Source organism: Danio aesculapii, chromosome 15 (genome assembly GCF_903798145.1).
Source record: "Danio aesculapii chromosome 15, fDanAes4.1, whole genome shotgun sequence".
Classification (NCBI taxonomy): Eukaryota; Metazoa; Chordata; class Actinopteri; order Cypriniformes; family Danionidae; genus Danio; species Danio aesculapii.
In genome coordinates, this window is record NC_079449.1 from 15,131,423 (window position 1) to 15,155,504 (window position 24,082).

General features: G+C 36.0%; 1 protein-coding gene across 1 annotated transcript in view; it reads left to right on the forward strand.

The window, feature by feature from the left end:
• pds5b (PDS5 cohesin associated factor B) overlaps positions 1-24,082 on the forward strand; it is a 58,827-nt gene that overhangs the window by 32,958 nt on the left and 1,787 nt on the right. Inside the window, exons 19-33 of the mRNA XM_056473278.1 lie at positions 283-443; positions 655-778; positions 2,882-3,040; positions 5,250-5,318; positions 5,574-5,710; positions 8,192-8,315; positions 9,888-10,092; positions 10,941-11,055; positions 11,377-11,509; positions 12,730-12,849; positions 14,151-14,213; positions 14,297-14,439; positions 20,691-21,155; positions 23,616-23,714; positions 23,797-23,908. Coding sequence (XP_056329253.1) covers positions 283-443; positions 655-778; positions 2,882-3,040; positions 5,250-5,318; positions 5,574-5,710; positions 8,192-8,315; positions 9,888-10,092; positions 10,941-11,055; positions 11,377-11,509; positions 12,730-12,849; positions 14,151-14,213; positions 14,297-14,439; positions 20,691-21,155; positions 23,616-23,714; positions 23,797-23,908 — 2,229 coding nt within the window. The remainder of the gene's footprint in view (positions 1-282; positions 444-654; positions 779-2,881; positions 3,041-5,249; positions 5,319-5,573; positions 5,711-8,191; positions 8,316-9,887; positions 10,093-10,940; positions 11,056-11,376; positions 11,510-12,729; positions 12,850-14,150; positions 14,214-14,296; positions 14,440-20,690; positions 21,156-23,615; positions 23,715-23,796; positions 23,909-24,082) is intronic.

Below are 24,082 nucleotides of genomic sequence, written 5' to 3' on the forward strand. Positions count from 1 at the left end.
GGTTGATGGTACCTATTGACTTGCAAAGTAGGAAAACAATTACTATGGGAGTCAATGGCTGCCAGTTACTGACAGTCAAACCGAAAACAGAAGAAAACACTCAAATAGGTTTCGAACAAGGGAAGGGCGAGTAAACCGATTTCATTTTTGAGTGAACTATCCCTTTAATTCCCTTAATCATTGTTAGTGCATTTCTTTAGCCCAGTTGCAAGTAAGCAGAGCTCAGTTTGTAAGATTTTTATGTTCATAACTGTATTGAAGTATCTCTCTTATACCCCTCAGGTCCTATCCTTCACCCACCCTGTGTCATTCCACTCTGCTGAAACCTTCGAGTCTTTGCTGGGCTGCCTAAAAATGGACGATGAGAAGGTTGCAGAGGCCGCGCTGCAGATCTTCAAAAACACTGGCAACAAACTGGAGGAGAGCTTCCCACACATCAAATCGTACGTTTCAGATTGTATCACGGGCCAGAAGAGCACAATCTGGGATTCACTGTTCCAGCATGCTGCATTATTGAAGACTGTTTCTTAGTTCATGATTCCTGAGATGCTGTGCCACTTTTATTGAAAACCTATTCATATTGTGCTGTGCAGGCATACATAATGGGCATGGTGGCGTTCAATTCTGCATGCTTTATTTTCTTTTGCCCCCTAGAGTCCTGTTACCAGTACTGCAGCACAAAGCAAAAAAGGGCCCTCCTCGCCAGGCCAAATATGCCATCCATTGCATCCATGCCATGTTTTCCAACAGAGACACACACTTTGCACAGATATTCGAGGTAAGATTAAGAGCACGATGATAAATGCCTGGATTTTGATGTGCCACTGTAGGATTTCCACTGGGTATTAAAAATGTAACCTTTTCAAAATCAAAATTTTAAGCATTGAGTCTTAATCACTGAAGTGCTGTGTTGTTAAATCATTTTAAATAAGTCTTAAATTTATTATGTCAATTTAACATTAACTCTAATACTCTCTGAATGGCAACTAATACTTACTGATGCCTGTGTCATTTATACATTTTGTTTTAGGGCTGCACAAAATAACGTTTCGGCATCAATATCACAATGTGCACATTCGCAATAGTCACATCACAAGATATGCAATTAGGGCTGCACGATATTGGAAAAATCTGATATTGCGATATTTTATTTTTCTGCAATAAATACTGCGATATAAATACAATTTCACAACATAGTAAATAGCACTGTTTGACAGTTTTCTGGTGAGTATTCAGGATTCAGGAACAGATTACCTGAAAAATACAGAAAAAATGCTTTTCTTAATTTGCTATGTCTTGTTTCTAGTCCAAATATCTAAAAATTCGTAGATCGAGTAAAAATATTGTTTTGTTTTTAACTAAAGAGGAATTACATCAAAATTAAGAATTATTCCTTAAAGCAACCTAGATTATGTGCCGGTCGGGTAAGTAAATCTTGTTTTTGCTTTAAATGTAGATATTTGGACAGATTCTAAGAATGAAAACATTTTTTGTTTGCATAAACCATTTATATTTTGTGTAAATAAAGTAATTTAATACGATTCTGGGCCTCCTGGTCAACTGTAATTCATATTCAACATTGCATATCCAGGGCTTGCTAAATTTCTAAACTCCTGGTAGCCCTTCGGGCAAGCACTTTTCAGTTTTTGGTAGCCGGAATATAAATTTAAGTAGCCCAAATAGAAAATACATTATTTATTAAATAAAACAAAAACATACATTTACTAAATAATAAATATATAATGGCATATGTTATATTATACATATTCATTTTTAAATAACCAAAATTGTATTATTTAACTTTTTAAAGTTTTTATCTAATTTTTTTTTTAAAATAACCAAAAAAAAAAGATGTTAAGTGAACATTGTAGCTATAAAGACATTTAAATATGTGACAGAGTAGAAACAAGTGAAGGGCGTAAACAGTGGCTTCATTTTAATTTTTGAGTAACTGCCCCTTTAACTGTCGCTTTAAGTGCAAGAAAATGGACATTTCCTTTCACAAACTGACTGACAATTGTTTACCGATCCTGTAGAGTAACCGGAAAAGTAGACAGAGAACATTAACTTATCCTAATTAACTTATAACATGTATTCTATCATTCGTAAGCATGTGTATCTGTTCACTTTTTAGAGACGTGCACACTCGCATAGTTTAAAAATGAACGTTTTTTACGTTACAGTCTGAATGACTAACCAGCTTATCTTGGCTACAGAATTTTGCGAGGCCTGATATCTTGTGATGTGACTATTGCGGATGCGCACATTTTGAGATCGATGATGAAACAATATATTGTGCAACCCTATGTGCAATGTTGAGTCTGAATTCACGTTGACCAGAATATCAGAATTGTATTTAAGTACTGTATTTATATGGAATTTATATGATTGATACAAACAAACTTACTTAGAAATGTTTTCATGTTTCTAAGTCCAAATATATACATTTCAAGGAAAACAAGATTTTTAACTTGCTTTATTAATTTTGATTTAATTAAGTTGAAAAAAATATTTTACTTGATCCAAGAATTTTTAGATGTTTGGACTAAAAACAAGACAAAGCAAAATAAGAAAAGCATGTTTTTACATTGTGATTTTTCCATTTCTGTACCTAAATACTGTTCAAAACCATCAGATCAAACTATCTTGTCAAACTGTGTTCATTTTGCTATATTGCAGAAAAATAAAATATCGCATTATCGGTTTTTCTATATCGTGCAGCCCTATTTTGTTTAGTCACAATATAATTTACTGTATAAAGCATTGTGGAATGTAGTTTTTAAAATGAATTCATAATGGTCTTAATGTTTAAAAGTCTTCAATTTGTCACTTCATTCTTTCCATGTTTTAGCTGAATTGCTTTTAACCCTTTGTGTTGCAGCCTCTGCATAAGGGTCTAGACACAGACAACATGGAGCAACTCATCACGCCTTTAACGACGCTGGGACACCTGGCCATGCTGGCCCCAGAACAGTTTGCAGCTCCGCTCAAATCTTTAGTGGCCAATTTCATAGTTAAAGACCTGCTAATGAACGACCGGGTAAGTTATAATATTGCTCATTACTGTTCTGCATTATAGTCTGAATTTTGATGAGAGGATACAGCAATCAATGTGATGCACTGCATAAAAATGCACATTTTGTGTCTCGTTCTTGTGAAGTAGTGCATTATGTGAGCTCTCAGAGTGAACTCAGACAATTGATGTGTAAATGGCTCTTGATTGCTTCAGTGTGCATGATTTAACATGCATTGTGCACCCAGAATACTCTGTTTGTTTCCTCTTGTCCTTTCTGTGCATGGTGAAAACACGTCTGTCGACCTGAGTTCGACCATAATGATCCTTCCCCTCTCTCTGCTCCCCATGCTTTCCTGTCAATACTCTCTGCTGTCCTATACAATAAAGGTCAAAATCCCTAGAAAATAATTATTAAAAAAAAATAAGGAAACAATTTATTTAGCTTAATTCTTTAAGTATATTGCACTTCAAAAATAATTCAGTATTTATTGTTAATAAAAGTGATTACATTGTAATATTTAACATTTGTTTTATAAATTTTAAAAGGAAATATGTATTTATTTTGTTCTAAATTGAAAATAAATGACTTGTTCTTAAGGCCTGTGTGAGTTTAGCTTTACTGCAGGGGTCTCAAACTGCCGGCCCGTGGGCCATTTACAGCTCGTCCTCCTCCCTCCGGCCCGCAACTGACGTCAAAAATATAACAAGATTCGGCCCGCCAAAACATATTTTTGAACTTCAATCATTGTTGTGCAGTCGCGTCTAGCCACATTTGTTTTTGACCCGCCACCTAGTCGACATTTAAAGTACTGCAATCAGATTAATTTTACTTTCATTTAGTTTTTCTCTCAGTATACGGTTGAGGGTAACACACATTTTAATTCTGTGGCTGATTTAAACATTAAAATACATGTCCATAAGTGCTCTATTTTTGTAAATATTTAAGGGTTATTTAATTTCTATCAGTTTTATACCACCTGTATTTTGTTGTACAAGCACTTCTTCATGGCTTGCACGTTATGCTGGTGGTGTAACAAATATGATCATTTTGCTAATATTCGATTCAAATGGTCTCATTTAATAGTTTCTCCTCATATGCTTATTAAGATTTGCATAAAAACTATGTACATTAGTAATATTGTACTGCTAGTGGAATTGAACTTGTTGAAGTAAATGTGAACATGTACATACTTTCTCCCTCTTTGTTGTAGTTTTACAAATAAAGAAAGATATTGAGAAGAACAATTTAAAAGTTACCCAAACTGATTTCTGCTGTTCTTATGCTATTGAGACAATACAATTGGTTGGGACAGAATAATAGTTATTATGCCTATTATTTGTGGTATTTTGTACCCCTTCAATATGTGCAACAAGAAACACAAAGCTAGAGTTTTGACTGGATAAACTATGTGAAAGAATGACTAAGTGTGTGTTTAACGCTCGGCCATACACGCAGCAACCACAGATATATTTCAACAGCTGATGTGTGACACGATAAACGTGCTGATTTGCATTATCAATAGTGACAGGTAATGCTTGAAATATAAACGTCATGTCTGTTGCCCTACGATGCATCAATTATGTCAGGTTTCCAATTTTTTCTTGTGCTTGAATGTCAAATCTACCCTCATATGAATTGTCAGTCACTGAAATGGCCCCCCGCCAATTTGAGTTTGAGACCCCTGCTCTACTTGCTTTAAAGTAAAAACATTAGACATTTAAATCATTAAGCACAATTATTTGTATATCAATAAAATATTAGCTAAAATTACAAGATTGTGAAGGCCCTGCTGATAATGAATATCCTAGCCAGTTGAGAGGACAGCATTAAAAATGCATGTGTTGTGTATTTGCCTGTAGCATGAACTAATTTAGACTTATTGAATTAATGCGATTTCATGGGGATGTGCTTGCTTAAGGCTTAAATCAACCCTGTGAAATACAAGAGCAAATGGGTGAAAAAGTTTCAAAGATGAGATCTTGTTTACTGATCTCATTCGATTGACCTTGTGGGCACAGTTATATTTCATTACGCAGTGGATTTAAAACAATCTGTGCACTTTAATACACATAGCGGTGGCATATCATTTGTCTCCTCCGCTCTATAACAAGTAGTGTTTATTTTTAGGCATAACCTTGTTAGCAAACTTTCAGACCAAGCAGTAAAGGATTCTCCTCACTCTCGGGTTTTGAGGCATCTGATACTGATCTAGATTTTCTGTTTGCTGCAAAGATTCCTGGTAAGAAAACCACCAAGCTGTGGGTCCCAGATGATGAAGTCTCTCCTGAAACATCGGCTAAGGTGAGACACTCTGTAAATAAATCACAACTTCAGCTAAGATTTGTCTTGTGCCATGCATTATTCATTTCTATTGAAGAAAGTACCAGAGTGAGGCACATTGCAGCCAGTATTGCGTTGATTCCCAACTGATATGGCTAGACAGGTTCTTGTCTTTTTTTGCCTTTGCATTGCAAGTAAATGGCACCTGAACTGGCAGGAGATGATGGTAGAGAGTAAAGTACGTATTCACTGATCTTCTGTCTCTGTGTGTCTCAGATTCAGGGTCTGAAACTGATGGTTCGCTGGCTGCTCGGTGTGAAGAACAACCAGAGTAAATCTGGAAACTCAACTCTGCGGATGTTGACGGCAATCCTGAGCAGCGATGGAGATCTGACGGAGCAGGGCAAGATGGGGTGAGCAGTGTCTCCATAGTTTTCAACTCTTCACTAGTAACCTTCGTTGTGGCATCCAAATTAAACAACACAATAATGAAGTCCTTTTCCTGCATTAGAAAAGCTTTCCTGTAGCTCAAACCCTAGACAATGTTGCTAGCAGCACTAGCAGTTTCCATGGAAAACCAGAGTAATTACCTTAAAGATGCACCTTGAATGCTATATATTATGTTATATTATAATATATGATGTTATGCTATATTATATTTTATACTATATTATATTATATTATATTATATTATATTATATTATATTATATTATATTATATTATATTATATTATATTATATTAAGAAGATTTATCACATCAGCATAGACATGATGAACCAAAACATCCTGACTGTCTATGTAGAAGATGTGAATGTATTACTGTATTTGTGCATAAAATTGTTAGTGATCATTGCGTCGAGTTTGCACTTGCACAACTTGGTTGTGCATAATAAAGAACCATTTATAATGAAGTAAACAATTAAGCTCATCTTTTGTCAAGCTGCTTTGGAACAATAATTATTGTGAAAGGCGCTATATAGATTTCAATTGAATTGCTGGTTTTGTAAATGTTAGTGTGGGGTTTTTATATACGAGGGCTCTAAATTGTAACCATTTTGGTCATTTTGCGTCTGAAATTTTATCTATGCGACCTCAAAATATATTTGGTGTGCATAAATTAATGCCATGCGACCAGTTTTTACTGCAAAATGTTCTTCGCTTGCGCATATTTAGGAGAAATTCATGCAGAATGCATCTTTGCGCCAAAAAATGCCAAACGCAGCACTCAGGAATGGTTTAAAACAGTTGTCATGTCAACTTTCTGCAGTAAACAAATCCTGCCTTATGACCTGAACGTAAGTGGATTGGTTAATATCATACAGTCAATCACTCAGTTTTGATGACAGGGAGCTACAGCTGTGAAAACATACAGTTGAAGTCAGAATTATTAGCCCCCCTTAGATTTTTTTTTCTTTTTTAAATATTTTGCAAATTATGTTTAACAGAGCAAGGAAATTTTCACAGTATGTCTGATAATATTTTTTTCTTCTGGAGAAAGTCTTATTTGTTTTATTTTGGCTAGAATAAAAGCAGTTTTTAAATTCTTGAGAACCATTTTAAGGTCAAAATTATTAGCCCCTTTAAGCTACAGTTGAAGTCGATTAGGGGGGAAAATAAACGGGGGCTAATAATTCTGACTTCAACTGTAGGTCTGGATACGAGAGAATAAAAATAACACCTGAACCACCTGAAGTTACAAATAATTTGATCATGTGGTGAATGTTAATCCACCATTTATACTTTTTGAAGAGTGGATATAAGACTTCGAGTGGGTTAAAGTCTGCTATGAAAATAACTAAAGCCATTCACTGTAAAGCCGGTGGCACAGAGTTTTCAGGTAACAATGTTTGCCACATCTACACATTTTAATCACGAGATGTTCAAACGTTATTTAATCCTTCATGTAATCGTCACGATGCTGTCAGTCGTGCGACTGGCACCGCATTCACTATCACAAAAGAGCTTTCATTCACTGAGATTAAACTAATATTGCAGCTCATGAAAAGAACGTTATTGCTATTAAAATGACATATGCAAATAATAAGTTATATGTCAATATCATTTGTGCAATATCAGACATCACATCGTTAACTCAGTTCATCTCATTGAAATCAAGCAGTGTGTGTAGGGCCGGTGGGTGCATGCAGATTTTTTTTGTTTATTAGTTTTGATAAGTGTTGATTTTCAAATGCAGTAAAACTGTTCATATATAACTTGTAGTAACGGTGCGCATAATTGTTGCTGGGTGTGCCTAAATTTTGGCTGGTGCACCTACATTTTTGAAGTTGGGAGCACCGCTGCTACCAAGCAAAAAGGTTAATTTTGAGCCCTGTATACTGATTGCTCATTGTTTGGACTAAATGTCTAAATGGACTAATTTGCTTACTGGATCACTGAACTGAACGTTTTCCCAGAGTTTATAATGGTCTGATCACAAACAGGGGAGCCAAATCAAGTGAAAGTGTAACAGGGTTACAGTTGGTTGCACCATTGTAAATGCTCATGCTGATAAATTCCTGACTGCCAAAGTCATCTTGACTGTGTGACATGAATTACAATAATGATGCTATTTTGCAGGCTTCAATAATTTATTTGAGTTAAATTACAATAGCACTTTGAGAAAATCATTTTAACATGTTGGCATTGATAATCATAATTTAAACTTCTACATTTTTATTAATGTATACAAAAAAATAGTTTTCATCAAATGTTAGATTATATTTAGAAAGACACTTTGCAATTATGTTTGGAAATTATTCTGTTGTTCAACATGACAGTAATCCATGAACTTATTTTTCTGAAAAATGATGGTATCCATGGCAAAGTATTACTGGTGGTTTATATATATTTCGGGAGTGATTTGATGTGCTTCTCTCTGTGTGTGGGTGTGCAGGAAGCCGGACATGTCTCGTCTGCGTCTGGCAGCCGGCTGTGCGATTCTCCGTCTCGCTCAGGAGCCGTGCTACCATGAGATCATCACCCTTGAGCAGTACCAGCTCTGCGCCCTCGTCATCAACGTAAGACCATCACCGGCTTCTTATCTGACTGCATACTGGCCTGATGGACTCATCTTTTATCTTAATGTCAAAGAGAAGTTCCCGTAACGTCATTTTAATGGTTTACTCTTCTCCGACCAGCAGACCCGTTGGTTCTGTAGTCATTAATGCATTTCTGGTCACCAGACACACTTTAAATGTAATTTGATTTCAGGTTTATGACCCGTGTATGTTTGATGAAGCCACTGTTGGCTGCAAACTGACCGATAAAATCAGAAATAAGCCTCAGCGCACATGTTTATATCCAGGGCTTGACATTAACACCCGCCAAATGCGGGTAGATTTCACCTGTGGTGGGTTAGACAGACACCCTTACTAGCCACTTTGGCTGGTTGAAAATACTTTTTAAATTGCCAGTGCTGCCTTGTCACTAAAGATTAGAATTATAGTTTTAGACCTTTTGTCAATATGTGCGCAAATGTAATCTTAGAATCGAGAAGCAGCATGACTGATAAGTGTTCGCACAAGCAAAAGAAAGCAGGCGAATACCGAATGAGAGGATGATCTATAGTTAACTGATGATCTGGGACTGTTAGCCTGCACAGACTACTGTGTATAGTTTTAGATACGTGAGAATAATTTTTAAATAGTTTTTTAAGAACTTTTTGTTGAATAAAAATATATATATTTTGCTTGTTTTTACGCATTATTTAAAATTTGTGGCAAGGAAATAATTAGTTTGGTGTGGCCAGAGAAAAAAAAAGTTAAATCCTTAGTGATGAGCCCTAAAAAGTAAACGTAAACTGTGAAATTAAACTAATCGCAATGCGACACTGAAAGCCCATTTGCTCATGTTCATTGAGCAAGGTAACAACAACACACACACACACAAAAACTTAAATTAACGAGGAGGCATGTGGACATAACACAACATCTAAATCAAGTAATTTTAGCATGCCAAAAATCAAATTCATGCATATAAAATATATTTTTCAAACAACAATATTGTGGCTAGTGAAAATGACGAATGGCTAGAAACATTGGAAAACTACTAGCCACAGTGGCTGGTGATCAAAAAAGTTAATGTTGTCGGCGCCAGTGGTTAGTGCGTCGACACATGCACTCCGGTGCTCACGGCGACCCGAGTTCGATTCCGCCTCGCGGTCCTATGCCGATCCTTGCCCTCTCTCTGCTCCCCATGCTTTCCTGTCAATACTCTCTACTGTCCTCTCAAATAAAGGTGAAAACCCTGGAAAAAAAAAGTTAATGTCAAGCCTTGATTATGTTTTATTGCAGACGAAGATGTATTTAAAGTATATATGGTCATTCAAATGCTATTCTACTTCTGTTAGAAAACCATCCAGAAATATTTCACAGTAAATCTAATAGTGTGCATGGAGAAAGTAAATGGGGTCATTTACTCATTTTTGCTCCATGTTGACCTGGATTCAAGAATAGTCTTCACTGCAGAAGACTCTTAACCTCAGGTCGCTCAAGGGTTATTGTTCTTGCAGTGTTTTCTAAGCCATTGATTTTAAAGCATCAGCTATGTATCTCATTAGGGTCTAATAAGTCCTCTTGTCTGCTTTTTAGGATGAGTGCTACCAGGTGCGACAGGCTTTCGCTCAGAAGCTGCACAAAGGTCTTTGTAGATTACGTCTGCCGCTGGAGTATCTGGCTGTGTTCACATTGTGTGCCAAAGACCCGGTGAAGGAGCGCAGGGCACATGCCCGCCAGTGCCTGGTCAAAAACATTAACCTCCGCAGGGAATACCTGAAACAGCATGCAGCAGTCAGTGGTAAGGACCTTAAAGTTTGCTTTGAATGTTTAGCATTTACACTTTACCATTGCACACACTTTGTCCCATTGTATTTATCAAGTTTAAAAGTCTGTTTAACACTTATGTTTATTTTGTATATAGAGATGAGATTATTTGTTTAAATGTTTTTGTTTTTGACTATTAAAACTATTTGCCTTTAGTAATGTTGGTAAATAAAAAAAAGTTGTTAAAAATGTTTTAATATTCCTAAATGTATTGTTAAAAAATATTCAATAATTATCGATACAGAATGATATGAATTATGATAATTTCTTTGCAGTATCGCCCAGCCCTAATATATGGTAACTTCATCAACATTGATTGACAGTATTATTTCTTTTAAAGACAACAGTAGTTCAAAGAGTTTTGTTGCAATCCCCAGAAAATGTACAGGGTTGAGTATTTCACTGATTGTTTTATAATAGATTAATATAGTTTGTTACCAGACCAGATTTGTTACCGAACAGAATTCTCTCCTAAAAGCCTTGTGATGTGTTTTTTAGTTAATATTCATGCATCTTCCAACACAATGAAATCTTTAGTCATCCTGGTCATCTGGGCCATTATGCAGAAGACACAGTTGTTATGTCTGTCCTGTCAAGTGGATTCACCAGAGCATTGTGTTGCTTTCTTTATCTGTTACTCTTGGAATGAATTCATTGCACGTCAGCCTTTTCATTTTTGATTTGCAAGTTTCAGGCCCTTGGAGGATGTGAACCTTTTCCAGTAGTAATTCATATTCATGCACCACAGCGTTCTGTTGTAAAATGTGAAGAGAATATGCCTGGGTTTTTATTATAACAATTGTGTGTGTGTTTGTACTTCAGAGAAGCTGATATCTCTCCTGCCGGAGTATGTGGTGCCATATGCAATTCACCTTTTGGTCCACGACCCAGATTACGTGAAGGTCCAGGACATCGAGCAGCTCAAAGACATCAAAGAGTGAGTTGACGCAAGCTTTTCTTCCAACTTTAATTAGCAGAATGTTTACCTCTTCATTAGGTTGTCATTTCAAGCTCTGAAAATATCAATGCGTAATTTGGAGGAGATATTCTTTACCAATATGTTGCCCTTCAGATTTTCATAAACAGTGGAGAAAATGTGCAGCTTGTTAGATGTTTGGCAGGCAGCTGAAAACACTGATAAATGGTGTTTCAGAGCTGCCATCTGCCTTTAATCTTGAAAATGATGTTTCTCTCTCTTGCTCTCTCTCTCTTTCTCTCTCCCTCCCCTTCTACTTCATATCTTCTGCTTTTCCTTCAGGGCTTTGTGGTTTGTTTTGGAGATCCTAATGGCCAAAAATGAAAACAACAGCCATGCATTTATCAGGAAAATGGTGGAAAACATTAAACAGACAAAAGATGGACAGTGTCCGGATGATCCCAAGATTAATGAGGTTTGTATTTCTGATGGAGGCTATGTAATTATAATTTGCTAAAAAAAAAACAATTTTATCTGCAAATGTTCCCTCAGTTAAATGAAATGAAAGTGAGGTTTGCATAATATGAACAGAATATATGGAAGTATTGGTAACCAAACAGTTGATTATAACCTAAGTTTGGTTAACAAAATGTTAATGTTTAGTGCTCAATAAAGAAGCCCACACAGTTTTGAAACTATTGGAGGTTGATTATAACAAAAAAATATTTTGGGGTGAACGGACCCTTTAAATTTTATTTTAATTTTTTTAAGGTTTTTTTATTTGTTGTTCATGTTATACAGCGTAAACAAATACAAACAAAAACACCCCTTTAACAGGACACCAGATCTAGGAACAAAATATAATCAAATGTGCATAGAGAAAATAAAAGATGAAAACAGGGCATGAAAATATGACACTAGTTTTTTTTTCTCATATTGTCATGTTGTGTGCATCCATTTCCATCACAAGAGTTAAAAAAGGTTGCCAGACCTTATAAAATGTCTCAACAGACCCTTTGCTAGTATGCCTTATTTTCTCCAACTTAAGATGAGACATCACTTCTCTAATCCAGTGATTGTGTTGGTGGAATAGGGTCTTTCCATTTAAACAAATCATTCTTCTAGCCAGAAGAGAACCAAAGGCTAACATTTTAATTTCTTATGTTGAGAGGAGCGTTCTCAGGGGCCAACCCCCGAACGACAGCCTTTAAATTTTTGACTTTTGCTAGTATTAATGGGATATATGCAGAAGGACTTTTAATTTTCAGCCAGCCAGCCCAAGAGCTTCCAGTGAACTGATGTCCCAAACAAAATCGACACGTTTAAGATTTGATTTCTTTAAAAATCAATGATCTTCCCTGCCTGACTTACAAATTATATGAAATGAGACTCAGACCGGACAAGAAGCACTGCTTTAAATGACATTTTTCGCTGTCATGTCTTTAAAATATGCAAATTTTCAATGGAGTTTCTGGACTAGCCTGCTGCTCCCAACTGGGCTAGCATTTAAATGGTCTTTATATTCTTCATCGATGCTGTAAAAGGAACCTAATGAAATTGAAAATGGTCACATAAGCCATTTACCAGAAGTTTATCAGTGTGCATATACCCCATTGGCATTTTGCGAGACATTATTTAGCAAATCAGTGCTCTGTAATTGTACAAGTGTTTATTTACCGCTTTCTCTCCTCACAGAAACTGTACACGGTGTGTGATGTAGCCATGAATATTGTCATCTCCAAGAGCACCACATACAGTCTAGAGTCACCTAAAGATCCCGTACTGCCTGCACGCTACTTCACACAACCAGACAAGGTACTTAAATGCTGCAGGTCTTTCAGTCTGAACATTATCAGGGAATTGTATGGAGAAGGGTGGAAGGGATGTTAAAGGCTGACGTGCACAACAGAAGGATTTTTACTCCTGTTCTGACACCAATAAAACAAGCAGTTCTACATTCATCTTGCCTCAATGCATCTTCATTGTTAACAATGTGTACTAGACTAGTTTTGTGCTTGAGCGCAAACAATCTGTGTTAACTGTAAGTTCAGCTGCTTCTGGCAAATGAACAAAAGCGCTAATTTCATTGGTCGGCCAGTTTTTAATATGGTGGGACAAACAAACAAACAACATAAAACCTGTGTTTTTTTTTTTTTATTTTTTTTTTAAATAACGCTTTTACACCTTGTGTGTCAGTGTGCACCCTCACACCCTTTACCTCAAGCATTTGCGGTATACAAAAAGGGGTGAAAATAAGTATCAAAGCAACATTTAGTCAATATTTGCTAGAAACAACAATTATTCTAAACCTCAGGCCTAAACAAATTTATATAGAGGGATGCTGTTTTTTTAATTAATTAATTTATTAATTTATTTATTTATTTATTATTTTAATTTTTTTCTCCCACATCAGTGTGCACCCTCACATTGGCACCCTTTGTTTTGTGACATTTATTGAACATTGCTGATAAGCATCCTGGAGTGCATGAGCCTGTAGTCTCTAATGAACTGCTATTTATTCATGTATCATGAGAAATGCACATTCCTAGAGACGTCACACAGCAAATTTGTAAAAAATCGGCATACGAGCGGGCGCAACAATTGGAATCTAGACTTCCAGTCTCATTCACTTCCATTGATTTTTAGATGTTAAAAACAGCTCGATATGCTGGTTGATGTTGCAAACTGACATTTTCTTATTATATTATTCTACTTTTTATGTATGGTCATGAACACAACTTGTAGTCATGAACACACAAGTAGTTTAACCGTTTTCTGCCATTTATTATTCCTAGTCATTTCTCCCATGGGCAACTGAATTAGAAGTTCTTAAACAATCACAAAACGAGCGCACTTCCACATCGCAGAATAAGCTCAATAGTGTTTTCTTGTGAAGCTTAGCCTTAAAAATAAATGTTTTTTTTTTGAGTGCACTCTAAAAAAAATGTGAAATCTTTGTCAAAAGGCACTGAAATTGATTGTTCAGAAAGGTGCAGAATCCCAGCTGCTGGCAGCTAAAAAAGCGTAAATCAGGTCAAATAAAAAAAAATGTCTGCTTAAATAGATTTTTCTCCTGCTTGATCACTAAACCGCTCAATGTTCTCGCTGCCTTTCAGAATTTCAGTAACACGAAAAACTATCTGCCTCCTGAGATGAAGTCCTTCTTCACCCCAGGAAAGGTAAATATTTGCCCTTTTATTCTGAGCTTTTAATGTTGCTCAGTCCAGTAACGCCGTGAGATTGACTGTCTGATTCTCTGCAGCCTAAGGCAGCAAACGTGTTGGGTGCTGTGAACAAGCCGCTGTCCGCCACAGGAAAACTGCAGACCAAACTCTCACGCATGGAGACCATCAGCAACGCCAGCAGCAACTCCAACCCCAGCTCGCCCGGTCGCAGTAAAGGAAGGTCAGTGTCACCACTTTACATTTTTAACACACGCTACATTGAGCGAAGTTACTTTTCAATTTAGTTTTATCCTTTAATTATGATTATTTGACTATAATCATAAAATTTGACCTCATGATTGCTTATTTGAGAACAACATATCATGGCTAGAAAAAGCTTTCACACCGTGCAAGTGACTACTCATCAAAATGTGTCATCAAAATACCACATAAAAAAAAACTCCAGACACAAATTGCATTAATGTAGGGCTGGGCGATTAATCGAAATCGACATTCAGAACCTGTAATCAATCTAATTATTCCAGCTCAATTTTTTCCATTATCGGTACTTTCTTTACTGCGTGTGGAGCCACGTGACCCTGCTCTGTTAAGGCTGATTTATACTTCTGCAGCTGATGAGGTCGCACAGCAGTGCAAATCTCAAAAAATGTAACTACACGTTAGACGTTTGCACTACTTTGACAATGATTGGAAGCTGTGCCAGAGATGCCTTGAGACTGCATATTTTCTATTACAATAAAATTATTATTTACAATAAAATATTTGTTTACAGAAGATGCAAGAAACGCAGTGTTCAAGATGTTATGTACAGGATATACAAGAGTTAATTTATGTAGAAGAGATATTTCCTACTTTTTAATATGAAAAACATTGAAAATAATTTATTTTGTTTCCAAAAGTGCAAGTTATTTATTTTCAATTTATTTTTATAAGAAAAAGTGACTTCGTTTTAGGCAAAGTGTTTTAATCTCAGTAGATCAACATTGATGTTTAATAAAAAATAATAGATAGTAGTGTGTTTTCTTTTATTATTTTAAAATCAAGTAATTCACCCTTCATTCAAAAAACCTGTAATATGTGTGCACATTTACTGTACAAAACTTATTAGTGAACTATGAAGGCAAAAATAAATAAATAAAATAATCATTTATTAATCAAAATTGAGTTAAAATGTTCAATTAATTGGGATTTTGATTTTACGCTAAATCGCCCAGTCCTGCATTACTGTATACTTGGCATTGATTTGACTAAATACTGTTAAATTCACTAAATAACATTGAACAGATAACCCTTAATAAAATGTTTGCCAACAATTGTTCTCTTTACTTAAAATCTAATTTCATGTGTCACATATGGAGTCATACACAGTGTGATGTGCAGTGAAATGCTTACACAACGTGACCATGAAATGGTAACAACAATAGCAAAATAAAATAATGATAACAGTAGAATCCTGACTATGGAGAAATAGAAGTTATTCAATAAAAATAATTTCAAATATACAATTTTTGAAGACTTTCGATATAAAGCATGTGGCTGTAGAAAAAATATACAAAGTATAAAAATAAATAAGAGTAAAAAATATATACGGTGGTCTCTCGTTATTTGCAGGAGTTACATTCTAAAAACTAACCCGCTATTTGTGAAATCCATAGCCGAAGTAGTCAGCTTTATTTTTTATAATTATTATAGATGTTTTAAAACTGTAAAACTCCTCACTACACACTTTATACACTTTTCTCAGACAGGCATTAACATTTTCACTCTTTTCTCTCTTGTTTAAACTCAAGAGTTTCGTAGACAAATAAGTCCAGTATTATAGAATGAAAGCAAAGATCCAAACCTGTTGTCAGGCACAAACATTCATTGCTGTCAGCAAAAGGTTCATAGTGCTTTTGATCTTGTGTGCGGATAATGTTGGCATCCAGCGTAATGTTCTTTTTCCTGCAGCCACTGATCCACAAAACTAAAGCACACTCCATCCTTTAAGGGGGGGTCGCACAAGCATGTGCGCCCCGCACATGACGATTAGAAGTAATGTTATTTAAAATGAAATTATTCAGATGGCGCGGCAGAAATATTTCCTGAGTCATAGCTGGACACCATAGATAGCCGCTGACTTGCGTAACCGGTGTGCACACCCTGATATAAACCTATGTTTATAATCATAAAAGCATGGTGCTGCTTGGTGCGTCGCATTCGGTGTGTGACCCCCTTTACGATGGTCTTGATGCGGACAGTTACAACCCTTTTTGCATCCTTGTTGACCACTGCTAGCGATTGAAAATTAATGTTAATTTGGCAAGCTGAACGCATTCTGTACTATACAGGAGACATGGAAGAGTTTGATTGCCAATCAGAACGCAGAACACAATGCGCTGTTAAAGAAATAAGCATGTCAAATTGCACTTAAAAAATCCACAACTGCGAGTCTGCAAAAGATGAACCGCGTATAGCGAGGGACCACTGTATATACTGTAAAATATATACTCCATGTATCTAAAACTTTTGCAGTACACAGAAAAGGGTGAAAATAAGTATCAAAGCAACATTAATTATAATGGTATTTTAGTATGAACAACAGTTATTCTAAACCTCAGACCCTAAACAAATGTATATAGAGTGAAACTTTGTCGAAAAATCCTTATACAAATATTAAATGTCTCTCTCATGCGACACCAATACTAATGTGTGAACACTTTATAGATGTTTTACTTGTGCAGTGGTAAATGCATTATATAATCACCATGAAATCAGTCACAGCATGATGAAAATATGACTTTGTTCCCTAAATTCATAAAAACTCTTGTCTTTTGGGTCCTAATAACTCGCGTGATCTCTGGCATAAATTTGTTCCAGATGTCCCATAAAGCTAATGGTGTCGTGCATTAACACACGCATTATAAATAACACCAGACACACTCCCTTTTCTAAAGGCGGTAATATTGTTAAACCCTCAGCTGTCTGCGGTCTGATCTCAAACGTAGCCTGAATCTATTTTGCATGTTGTTAAAATAAATATTCATACTGCAAGATCCGGCTTTGGTATTAAATTTCCTCTCTGGCCTAAATGAACTGTTTTTTGGTCAATCATACTGTCTTTCAGCACCGCCACATGGCTGAAAGCAGACTCTGAGTCAGTCGCTTGCTGAATAGGTGTCATTGAAACTCTTTAGAATGGAGTATTTCATGGATCTGCGTCAGGAAGGCTCAGTAATTGCCGTTTCCTTTTACCTGTGTCACGCTGAAAGCACTCGGGGACGAACGGCTCCATGGCATTGAGATGACTCATAATGTCCCTCAACGTTTATAATGGACAAACTCGTAGGTGTCTTTATACAGTGTGACCATGACAAGCGGATGATAAATGAATACAGTAACCTGACTCACGCTGTTATGTGCTATGGGGATTCATTTGGGCACAAAAGTAAAATAAAAATAGAAAGGTTGAATTATTTTAATTTCATCATTAATATTATAGTTAAGATTTTTGAAGTATGATTAATAATTTGAAGTATTGTGTGGATGAACGTATGCATGTGTGAATGTATCAGAAAATAGTAAAACATATTTGTTTAAAAGAATTAAAAAATAAAAATTTGTCGTCTGTGCTAATAGCCTAGTGGTTAAGTGCGCCAACATATAGCACCATGGGGTTCATGGCTACTCGAGTTCGATTCCCGGCTCGAGGTCCTTTGCCGACCCTTTCTCTCTCTCTACTCCCAATACTTTCCTGTCTGTAACCTCCACTCCAACCTAAAAAATAATTTAAAAAGGATAATTGTTTAAATTTTAATTGTATAAAAACATTTATTTAATTTTTTTATTTATATTTAAAGATTTAAAATTCAATACATGTATGATTTTTTACATGTATGTATTTCTATATACACTTTTTAAATTGAAATGAAAAACAGTGTTTTAAAGGGCATCTATTTTACCTCTTTTACATGTAAGGTAAGCCTTTGCTGTCCCCAAAATGTGTCTGTAAAGTTTCAGCTCAAAATACCCATCAGAATAATTTATTATTGCCTCCAGAATCTGCACATTTTGGTGCCTAAGTAAAGTGTAGCTGTTTTTGTAGCCTGTGGCTTTAAATGCAAATGAGCTGCCTCTCCCCGCCCACTGCTCCCACCTGTGGGTGTGCTTCTCATGCTTTACGTCAGATTACAGCAGTCAGTGATGGAGAAATACACGGATGAAGCTGAAATAAGGTCATTAGTCAAAAATACCAAGTAAGTTTATTTGATTTATTTGTGGTGGTGTCTATTCAAGCCTTTCTGAAACAGTAAGTCACACACAAATGCCATTTGCAGTACACACACATGTGTTTACTGACACCATGCGGTTGTGGTGATTATAGCGGTTAAGAATTTCATGGTGATTTTACTGTCTTTATTACAAACATGCGCTGTTTTAAAACGTTTTAAACTTTATAATATTAATTATTGAGGTGCAGCTGAGAGTTGTAACATGTTTTAATCCCAGTTTCTTTGCAAAACAATGTTCTGTGGACATCTGTAAACATGTTATTTTAGAGACACAGCACCTGTCAATCAATTCTGTGGGTGGTAAACTGCACTCCTAAATCACTGGGATTTGGTTCCTATTTTAACATCTGTAAATTTAAAAAAAGAGACTTGTTGTGTTTTAATCACTCCAATATGAGTGTGGACACACTGTACCTAAACACAGATCTGTCCAAACAGCTTACAAAAGTTGATTTTCATCATAGGTGCCCTTTAAATGATAATTTTCAAAAGTAGTTCTCTTTTTTTGTGATTGACCCAAAAACATTTGTTCTACCAAATAATATTTTAACGGTTTTGAAGTTCAAACATTGTCATTGTGTACAAAAAATGTTTGAAAACTTGACACCTTTTTGCTTACAGAAAAATGCTCTGAATGACAATTTTTGTTTAAAATTTGGAAGAAATGTCACAGTTTTCTACTGGTTTCTTAACATTTTTACAGTTTTCTTAAACACATTAATCAACATTTTAAGTGCAACAAAAATATGAATTAATAAATAAATAATTTAATAAATTTATAACTATTGGTGTTGTATGTCATTGTAAAAATGTTTATCGTTCAGTACATTTTGGTTTTAGGACAGTTTTAATGAAAAGATTTTTGGTAACACTTTATTTTGATGGTCCATTTGAGTATTAGTAGGCTGTCTGCTTAATATCTGTTATTACTGCTCCTTCAACAGACATTTAACTGACTATAAGAAACTTTGCGAGTACATGTGAACTTACACTAACCCTAACCCCAACCTAACAGTCTACTTGTAATGTAATAAGAATTAGTTGGCATGTAGATGCAATGTAATTTAAATTCAACAAACGGATCATTAAAATAAAGTGTGACTTTTTTTTTAATTGCATGTTTTAATTATTAACAACACATTGTAAGTAAAAAGATTATTGGTCATATTTGACTATCAGCGTTCACCCTTGAAAGTGCTTGAATTTCAGACATATGGATTAAAAGCCTAGTCAGTACTTAAAACATATATAGGTCCTTGAAAGCGCTTGAATTAAATTTGAAATTAAACTCGTCTGTGGTGTTATTCAACAATTTTACTGTGCTTCTGTCAAAAACAGAACAAAAAATGTAGAAATTCTTCATTTAAAAATCTTAAATTTAAATAATTTGATAAATACTTCATAAACCGCGTTAAATTATTACCAGTATTGAACTCATTCATTCATTTTCTTTTCAGCTTAGTCCCTTTATTAATCAGGGGTTGCCATGGCGAAATGACCCGCCACTTATCCAGCATATGTCTATGCAGCGGATGCCCTTCTAGCTGTAACCCATTACTGGGAAACATCCATGCACACTCATTCACGCACAAACACTACAGACAATTTAGCTTAGCCAATTCCTCTATAGTGCATGTCTTTCGACTTGTGGGGGAAACTGAAGCACCTGGAGGAAACCCTCGCGAACATGGGGAGAACATGCAAACTTCACACAGAAATGCCAACTGACCCAGCCGTGGGTCGAACCAGCGTCCATCTTGCTGTGAGGCGATTGTGCTACCCACCATGCTGCCTCAGTATTGAACTTAACACTTATTGAACTTAATATTATATTAAAGTTCTTTGAACATGACTGTTTAAAAATGACACCTTCAAAACGTCATACTCTGACATTTTATTGCAAATATTAAGTGTAAGTGAAATGTGAAGTACAGTTAGGACTTTCATGGCCCTATATTTGCTGACGAAATTACAACAGTGCTTGGTTTGAAATTAAAGGTTGAATCTGGTGTTTATGAAATAGTGGGAAGCCTGGACTCTAAATTTGACCAAGCACACTTTTTCTAAAAGAAAATAGCATCTTAGCAACTTATCAGAAACCTCTCTGTGCCTCATAAGCTGTTGAGAGCAGCTTTGGCAGCAGGACATGGAGTTTTAAATCCACTAACACCCAGTTTTCTGTTTCCTTACTGACCCTCAGACTGGACTCTGGTGATCACAGTGAGAATGAAGACATTTCAATGAAGAGCCCGTCTGAGACTGAAAAACCCACCAGGGGCCGCAAGAGGGGCGCAGTGGCCAGTCAGGACGACAAGGGCCAGGAGTCCAAACCCAAACGTGGCCGGAAGAAAGCAGCAAACACAAGCACCGACGACGCTGAAGACCAGTGGGGGGAAGACGGCAGTCTGGCAGAGGCAAACCTGGAGACTGAAGATGAGCAGAACAGTCCACCTAAGAGAGGACGACGAGGACGACCACCGAAGTCAGCCGCTGCTAAGGAGGAGACGCCCAGCAAAGGCCGGCGGGGTCGTAGGAAGGCCGCTCCACCTGTAGAGGAGGACAATGAGGACGAGCAGCAAGAGGAAGAGGACGAGGATGAGGAGGAAGATGCAGGCAGTGAGAATATGGAGGTCAAGCCTAAAGGCAGACGAGGACGCAAACCAAAGTGAGTTTAGTTGTTTTATTTTCCTAATTAAATTTGCATTTGTATTCTATTAATGCGTTTTTATTACTGTGTTGTTGTATAGACCTTTTTCATAAACGCAAAATTACCCATTATGCTTTGCGTGTATGCGTAAGGAGAATGATTCTTACTTTTGATCGGCAGCTTGATGCATATAAACGGTCAGGTTCTGACAGCTTCGAAACCATAGTTTTAATCTTGCTAATACTTTTTACTTTCTTTTAACATCTTTGAACTATTACTGTTGTTGATCAGCGCCACCTCCTGGACTGATCATTTTAAAAATATGATTTAATAGGAATTAGAAACAACATTTGCGAGTTACCATCAGACGGCATCTTGTGCTGTTAAAATGGAGCCTTGGCGTCGCTAAAGTGATCATTTTCACATTTTTTATTTTTATTTTTTAAATATATAACCAGCCCAAACAAATGTAATTCACCAAAATGTTTGACCGTGGCATTTTGAAATGACAGAAAAACACATACCGTGGTAAATACTACACAATACAAATGAACCAAATAAAACCTAAATGGCTCCCGATTAAAATTAACATGCAAATCAGCCAGCAGAGTATCAGCAACGTACTTTTATTTTTTGGAAATTGCATGGCTTACATACCTGTAATGTTTCATGCCGGTAATATGGTTTGCTCTATAATGCAGTGATCTATTGCGTGTGTGTGTGCGCTAGAGATGCGCGGATCAGCTGAAATGTCAGCCGAATCCACATCTTCTTACTAATCATCCACCCGCCACCCGCCCGCACATAGAATTTTATGTGATATATATACAGTTGAAGTCAGAATTATTAGCGCCCAATTTTTTATATTCTTTTTTTAATATTTTCCAAATTATGTTTAACAGAGCAAGGAATTTTTCACAATATGTCTGATAATATTTTTTCTTCTGGAGAAAGTCTTATTTGTTTTATTTCAGCTAGAATAAAAGCAGTTTTTTTTTTTAACCATTTTAAGGTCAAATTATTAGCCCCTTTAAGCTAACTTTTTTTTCAATAGTCTACAGAACAAACCATCGTTATACAATAACTTGCCTAATTACCCTAACCTGCCTAGTTAACCTAATTAACCTAGTTTAAGCCTTTAAATGTCACTTTAAGCTGTATAGAAGTGTCAAGAAAAATATCTAGTCAAATATTATGTACAGTCATCATGGCAAAGATAAAATAAATCAGTCATTAGAAATGAGTTATTAAAACTATTATGTTTAGAAATGTTGAAAAAAACTTCAACTGTATATCCGCACCAGACACGCACGTGATCGTCACTTTAATAATTCTAATTATTTGTTTTAAGCATGATGATGATGATGATAGGTCATCGTGGACCGTTTATTATTAACAGCAGATTCATTGAGCTAATCTGCGCATCCCTTGCCAGAGACAACATGGAAGGGGCATGCTGTATATCAAGGCAGCACAGGTCCGTCCACACATGCATCCACGTAACTTCCAGTTGTATTTTTTGCTGTCCTGATGAATGTAAGAACTTAAAGTGCTTAAAGTTGGCACACACAATGTTTCATATTTGAGGTACCAGTCTTGTGGCTTTCAAATAAAGCGCTTTACAGCTGTTGCATAGCCTATTACATACCCAGCACTTGATTCAACCTCGTTAACCTTTGCTAAAACGCTCCCATGCGGCACTTTTCTTTCCTTTGTTTTGTTTTTAATTCTCCCTTTTTAAGTTTCTCTCGGATCGGTTTCGCCTCCATTTCTGCTTTACCAAATGTGTTTAAAAAGTACAAAGTAAAAATCATTAATAATTAAACTCATCCACCCGCAACTAATCATAATGTATTTTTTATTACCCGACCCGCGAATAATCCGCAGCACCTGCGGATATAACCGGAATCTGCACACCACTAGTGTGTGCATTGAAGAGCGGCAGAGTAATATTACATATAATATCACATCCTGTATTAGTTATTCACTGAAAGATGTCGTTCAATACTTTAATATATTGTAATTGATAAAAAATTGCTTTATAATTTTGAAACTTAATTGAATAAATGATTAAACAGTAATCTATGGATATATATGCATGTATGTATGTGTATATGTGTCTAATCTAATATATCTAATAATAGATTTTGATGACTTGTCACTTTCACTTGTTGAATTGTAAAATTAATTGAAGCCATAATTTGATTTATAAATCTGCTAAGAAAATCTGCGTGATTTAATTGTGAAAATTAAGGTTAACCAAACATTAAAGCAACATTTATAACATTTGAAATCTTATTTCAGATTTTGTACATGCTACCTTTAAATGATTAACTTGTCATTGCAGAATTATAAATATTAGGTTTCTATTGGTTGCTTCTTGAAGGTTACAGTGCAGCAAATTCTGAAGTAGAAAAACGGGTTTTTGAGTTCCTGGAGACCCATAATCCCCTTTTCTTTTCACACCTGTTTTTACAGAGTGGACGTATCCGAAACCGCCAGCGACTCGGTGGAATCCACACCTCAGAAAAGAAGAGGACGGCCTCCAAAATCACAGACAGCAGCCAGGAAAGCCAGGTATACTGATATATGAGGCTGAAAGCATCTACATACGAGCCTCCGTGTTTCACGAGCATGATTTGAGTGCTGTCTGTTTCAGCGGAGGGAGATCAAGAGCTGCTGCTCATCAGGAAGTGGAGTCTGAAGAGGAGATGGACACTGTCCAGCAGAGCGAAGAGGACGAGGACGAGTCTGTAGACTCTTCACCTAAAGTCAGTCAAAGATCAGTTAAACTTTTAGGATTGTGGCTGTCACACAAATGATAAAAAAGCCTATTATTACTGCTTATGAATATTTAATGAACCACTTTTAACTCTGAAGATAGAAGATCATAGTTTCAGCTTATAGTAATTGTTTGAATATGTAAATTTTACACAATGAAATGG